The 6,562-nt window shown below is 41.6% G+C and overlaps 1 protein-coding gene across 2 annotated transcripts; it reads left to right on the top strand.

The window, feature by feature from the left end:
* Positions 1-219: 219 nt before the first annotated feature.
* On the top strand, positions 220-5,429 carry tram1 (translocation associated membrane protein 1). Of its 2 annotated transcripts, none has more exons than XM_088283172.1 (11): positions 220-539; positions 1,538-1,602; positions 2,413-2,542; positions 2,613-2,729; positions 2,923-2,981; positions 3,062-3,146; positions 3,682-3,752; positions 3,984-4,088; positions 4,176-4,319; positions 4,428-4,579; positions 4,696-5,429. In XM_088283172.1, the coding sequence occupies exons 1-11, from the start codon at positions 417-419 to the stop codon at positions 4,764-4,766; spliced, it is 1,122 nt and encodes a 373-aa protein (XP_088139298.1). In that variant the 5' UTR covers positions 220-416; the 3' UTR covers positions 4,767-5,429. The 2 variants fall into 2 exon arrangements, with proteins under 2 accessions (XP_088139298.1, XP_088139301.1); XM_088283175.1 differs by having other exon boundaries at positions 223-539; positions 1,538-1,601; positions 2,424-2,542.
* Positions 5,430-6,562: the final 1,133 nt, after the last annotated feature.

Raw genomic sequence — 6,562 nt, 5'->3', positions numbered from 1 at the left:
AATCAATACAAAAATAAAAATCCTTTATTTTAGGAGCCATTGCATACAATATATAATGTACATTTATAAACTGTACTCCAGGTGTCAAAATTAATCGTTTAATCGACAACTAAGCAAATATCAAATGAATCCACATTTCATTCTCATTTCTAAACCGAAGTTCTTCTCCGACGCTGTAGGTGGCGATCTAGCAACGCAGCCAGTTCCGGTCCAGAGTCAAGCGCGGCGCCCTAAACTCTCCCTGGCGTGGACCCTCCCACTCGAGTACAAGAGTGACACGCCATTTAATCGCTGTCTGGCCTTTTACGCTTCTCGGAATCAGGAGAGCAAAAGTCGAGCGACTGCACGTCGAAAAAAGCTCTAATTTGAGATTGCGAGAATCCGCTGTCGAAGGAGCAACACCGACTCGTGTGGAGATGGCTATCCGGAAAAAGAGCAACAAGAGCCCGCCGGTGATGAGCCACGAATTCGTTATCCAGAACCATGCCGATATTGTGTCCTGCGTTGCTATGGTGTTCCTCCTCGGGCTCATGTTTGAGGTAAATCAGGGACACACATGTTTGATTAGACGGTGCGAAGAAGTGCACGGAGACTCGCGGTGGCGCTCCCGCAGCCGGCCGGCGGAGACTCAACTCGGCTCGGCTCGCTTTTCCCCGCCAGCTAGCGACCGTGCCACGGCTCCTTTGCTCGCATTTCTTGGCGGTGTTACTTCCTCTTGTGAGACAAAGTTTGTCCATTTTACGCACTCCATTCACTTTTTAGCAATTAAAACTCAACAAAAGTATATTTGAGATTAATCCCCATTTTTTAATGATAACGGTACTTTCACTTAGTGACTATTTAGACTCAACCGGCGCACTTTTGTCATTATGCATTTAAGTTACCTGAACGCAACATGTTTTTTTTTTATTTTTAATGAAACACTTTACTTGCATTTAATCGGTCTTCTATGATTATTGATCAGGTGAAGCGCGGCTCTGGGGAGTTTACGTATTTGGTTGAATGTGTTACGTGGCATTCTGCAGGACGGCTGCCATCATTCAAACAACGAACCTCAACTTTTTTTTCTTTCCCTCCACTCGTGAGCCGAATAATAACTCTAACCGTAAAGTAGTTAAACGGCTTCGCTTTAAATCCCATACATTCACGCTGAAATTTATTAGAACTTTTTTTTTTTAAATCTTAGTTTTGTATTGTCCGGCGCGGTTCACGTACAGTGAATGCATCGTCGACGGAAAAAAGTCAGCTTCGAACGAACCCCAACTGCACTGTATGGCCTTAAAATGTACTTGAATCATTGAATGAACCTCAATAATGGAATTTTAAAAAATCCCTCAATCGTCAATTACACGGCTATGGCTGCACGTATTCTCGTTGAAAAACATTACGGATTCCCGCGGGACTTGAATGCAACATGTTCAATTAACAGCACTTCCTCAAATGACGGAAGAAAAAAATCAAGATATGAGACACGTTTTTAATGTATAATGAGCATTTGTAGGTCAAATTCTTCTTTTATTTCTATCCAAATTCACAGGTCACATCCAAGTTTGCAGTGTTGTTCATCACAGTCCAGTACAACGTCACAATCTCATCAAGTGGTAAGCTGAAAAGTGAATTAAAGTAATGACATATTTCAATTCTATTTCATGCCTGTATTTGTTGACTGTTGTAGACTATTTCAAGGTCAGCAGACTTCTGTTCCAAGTTTTTTTTCCTGCAGATAAGATTTAGGCAGCATCAGAGTTCCAATCGAGTCTTATCAGACAGGACTGTAACTTATTTACAGCTGCTACTTCAATAAATTGCATTTAAAACACAGACAGAGACACAGGAGTTCGCTTGTTTTAAGGTCTTATTTTGCAGCTCAGTGACATCATTGGTCAATCGGCAAATTATACCATTAACACCGCCAGAGCTCATGTCGGGTGATTTAAATCGTCCAGTTGATTAATTGGTCTCATGCCCTAGATCAAAAATGCATTTTGAAAATTACCCGCTTGACCATCAATTTTATATTCTATGTAATATTACGATTTGTTTTCTTGAAAGTAATCCACCTCATAAGCTTTAGCCTTTTTTTTCTAATGAGATGCATTTAAATACACAGGCAGAAAGTGTGATACTTCTGAAGTGATGCTGGTTTTTCCAAAAGATAAGGAGGGGAAGAACTTGAAGAAGGCCTACAAATGATATCAGAGGTAGTGAGCAGATGATGATGATGATGATGATGAAGAGGAGGAGGAGGACTATGAGGATAGAATGTATCTTAGGTGCTGTGATTGATGACAAGATCCTCTCGGCAAACAGTTTGTGATGCGTCACTTAGCCTCGTTGTCCTTTTGGGCAAGTGTCGCATCCCGGGACAACTTGACAAATAATTCGCGTGTGTGTTGTTTTTTTTCCCCCTGGGGGTGGAAAAGGCCCAGAAGAAACGGCCATCAACCACTTCCACCACGGCATCAAAGACCTGGCAACCATCTTTTTCTACATGCTGGTGGCCATCATCATGCACGCCATCATCCAGGAGTACGTGCTTGACGTAAGTGCAACGCCTGAACCCGCAGCAATTCGTGCCGCGTTGTCGTCTAATTGCTCGTGTCGCCGCACAGAAAATCATTCGGAAGAAGCACTTCTCCAAAACCAAACACAGCAAGTTCAACGAGTCGGGCCAGCTCAGCGCTTTCTACTTGTTCTCCTTCGGCTGGGGCGCGAGCATCCTCCTCTCCGTAAGTATTGCTTTCTCTCCGTCCATTTTTAGCGTTCGCCTTTCTTCGTCGTTTCTTATTTTGTCAAGAAAATGGTTTTCTTCCAACAAGTCGTGTTTATTTCTATCCAAAAAAATGAAACGTAAATATTGCCGTTTTACTTTTGGGTCCCTTCACTTTGTGTATTTGACTGGCCTTCATTTTTGTGTCACAGGAAAATTTCCTGTCCAATCCCAGTTCGCTTTGGGAAGGTTACCCCCACATGCTGATGCCGTAAGTAGAAGCCTCACTAAAACATAAAAAAAAAAAAAATCATGCTATTGTACTAACTAATGTTAATATCGGCGTATCAGGTTGCAGATTAAGTTTTATTACATCTGCCAGATTGCCTACTGGCTTCATGCGCTCCCTGAACTCTACTTCCAGAAGACAAAAAAGGTAATGGCACACGACGACAATGAGGAAGATAGCATATGTATTAATAGCAAATAATTAGGATTATAACCCACCACAATATACTGCTCAGACAGTGTCAATCAAAACTCAATTTCATTATTGCAGCATTTTTTTCAACATTATTAAGCCTTGTAACATTTTTTGACTTTTCTGGTCATAATGTGACTTTTTTATTTTATCATAAAATTTTGATTTTTTTTTTTCCCCCCACAGAGCTTGAATTTTTCATAATTATTTTGCAGCTTTAGGACTTTAGTTGTGTTGCATTACTTATTTCACGAAAGTTGATTTTTTTGTTTTATTCATTTATTTTTTTAGTTTTTATCATATTGAGTCATTGCAATAGATTGACTTTTTTTCATATGACTTATTTCTCCCTCAACTTTTTTTTTTTTTTTTTTTTTAGATCTATATTCTGACTTTATTCACGTAACGTGACTGACGAGTTTTTCTTGAAAAATTCTGTCGTAAACATGCATTTTCTTTTTTTTCGGGGCCGGGTGTTTACCACTTCTAGGAGGACATTCCACGCCAGCTGGTATACATTTTCCTGTACCTTGTCCACATCGGCGGTGCCTACATCCTCAAGTAAGACAACCAGAGTACATTATTTTTATTCTTATTTGCATTGACAGCAGACGCACGGGAATGTGGTTGCATAAGTATGCACACTCTCTGAAAACTGCGTTCACATTCAAGCTTTCTTTAAATGAGAGTCAGCGCACACCTGGCACCCTTTCAAGTGTCTCGGATGATCCCTAAAAAAAGTTTAGTTGTTCTCGTAGACATTTCCTCACGTTAGTTTTCTTTGTTTTCCAGTCTGAACCGTCTCGGTCTGGTCTTGCTGGTGCTGCACTACTTTGTGGAGCTCCTCTTCCACGTTTCCCGCCTTGCCTATTTCAGTAACGAGAACAGACAACTGGGGTAAGAAACTGGGTAACCGAAACTTGGATGGATGTCATAAAATGACGACTGTCGGATTGTTTTCAAGCGTCCTCCTGTTGTTTTCAGCTTCCGCGTGTGGGCCGTCCTCTTCGTCCTCGGGCGTCTCCTCACGCTGTCCCTCTCCGTCCTCACGCTGGGCTTCGGCCTCGCCAACGCAGACAACCAAGGCTTCGATTTGGCCACGGGAAACTTTAACATTCTTTTTGTGAGGTGAGCGGAACGTCGATCGGCATCAAGCTGCCTTTTTGTCTGTCTGTGTCTTCTTTAGATGTGATTTTTTTTTTTGTTTGTTTTTTTTTTGCCTCTTTTTCTCCCCAGGATCACCGTGCTGGCCGGCGTGTGTCTGACGCAGGCGTTCATGATGTGGAAATTTATCAACTTTCAGCTGCGCCGCTGGAGGGAGCACGCCTCAGTGCAGACCCACAAGAAGAAACCGGGGCCCTCCAAGAGCAAAGCAAAGAAAGATAAAGGTGAAGCACATTGCGATTATGCATATTTTTTTAATTCTGTTTTACAGAATAAATGGGTTTACTTCCCCTCTTTGTAGTTTTATTCTAACAGTGCCTTTTTTTGTGTGTGTGTTTAGCTAATGGTGTCAATGGCATCAACGCTCACGCCACTGACTCGCCAAGATCCCGGAAGGAGAAGTCTTCTTAAGAGAGACGCTCCACGAAAGCCCTTCCCTCTCGTCTGGGCCCCTACCCTCTCGCTCCTCAAGAAGGGTCCCAAGTGGACGTCGGATGGATTGATGCGTCGTCGGAAAGGCCGCGCCGCTGTGCCATTTTTGGGTGGGAAAGAACCAACAAATTGTGGAATAAACTATTACAAAAAAAAAAGACCTTATTTAAGAAAAAGTGCCTATTGATACAGATTGTTTTGTACAGGGTGTGTCATTTTTTAAATTGTGTGTTTTGATGCCCCTAAAAGTCTCTTTCATTTCACCCCCCCCCCCCCCCACCCACAACTTTTTTTTTTTTTTGGGAGTTGCTTTCCTTTCCTTTTTAGCGTCTTATCCTAACCAGCCGTAGCTTCGGATCTCCGTTTTGTAGCCTATCAAATATGACTGCATCACTTGCAGACAAAGTTAAAACATGCAGGTAGATCTATATCCGTTTTTTTTTAAATAAACCAAATCACCCTATCGGTGCTGGATGTGGACTCCCAGTTATGTCAAAAATGAATTATTAATCATGCTGGAGGAGAGAGGGATCTATGCGATTTGCTGCATTTCTATTATTGCTTATGAGAAGAGGGATTTGTTGTAAAAATGTAGACGGTTTTCCTGTTTTTGATTGTGCCAAATAAACCAGATTGACTGTTTATGTGATATTTTTTATACCACTGAAAAAGCCATATCTAGAATTAGAAATCCCTTTATTGTCATTGTACTCAGGAGTGCAACGAGATTAGAGAGCTCCCCTCTCCAGTGCAATACAACAATAATACAGACAATATAAATTAGATAAATAAGAGAGTGCAATGGAAAATAATACTGAAGGGTATATAAAAACACATCACGATGCTGTTCTGCAAGGTAAGAGTGGTCTCGTGTGTGTGTGTGAGAGAGTTCAGAATAGAGATGGCTCTCGGAAAGAAACTGTTTCTCAGTCTATTGGTCCTCGATTTGATGCACCTGTAGCGCCTGCCAGAGGGCATCAGGTCGAACAGGTGGGAGTTTGGGTGGGTATTGTCTTTGACGATGTTGAGAGCCCTGCTGAGGCACCGGGCGGTGTAGATGTCCGACAGTGAGGGGAGAGGGCAGCCAATAATCCTTTGCGCTGTTTTGACTGTCCTCTGGAGCCTCACTCTGTCCGCCTCAGTGCAGCCGCTGTACCAGGTGGAGACACAGTACGTCACCAGGCTCTCGATGGACGAGTGGTAGAAGGCCAGCAGGCAACAGGTAATTTTTTTCATTTTAGAAAATATAAATGATTATTTCAGGGTCTGGTATTTTTTTCTTTGATATTTAGAAACATTTATGCCTTGAGTTTAATTTGTGACCATACGTAATAATGCAAAGCACCTTGGCCACCTGGCTGTATCGTGCAGTCACACGACCACTACTCTGGTTAATAATTTTGCTCTTATATTTTTGTTAAAACCTTTAAAACAGAACTAATTACATTTAATCCTTTTTTGTTTTAATGGATTCGTTCAACATGATTTTCACCACATGGAGGTCACGATAAAAGGTCACTTCTAATCATGTTCCTATTCTGGTCACTTGGGGGCGGTGTTGCTCAATTTTAGCAAAATATTTTTAACGGATGATTGACAGCAAATTAAGTGAAAATGTGGGCTAGTCCCATCAGAAAGCATTTTTTTAATTAATAAAATTTAATTCAAGAAAATAAGTGTTTGTAAAACATGCCTTTTATTGTTTTAAAACGCACTTGCGAGACATTTTTAACTACGCTAACATATGGACGACCACTGAAGTAGCTATTGCGGCT

Source organism: Idiotropiscis lumnitzeri, chromosome 19 (assembly GCF_059441095.1).
Source record: "Idiotropiscis lumnitzeri isolate Australia: NSW breed Sydney's pygmy pipehorse chromosome 19, RoL_Ilum_1.0, whole genome shotgun sequence".
Taxonomy (NCBI): domain Eukaryota; kingdom Metazoa; phylum Chordata; class Actinopteri; order Syngnathiformes; family Syngnathidae; genus Idiotropiscis; species Idiotropiscis lumnitzeri.
Note: the sequence above shows the minus strand (reverse complement) of the source record. Positions and strands in the feature narration are given on the sequence as shown.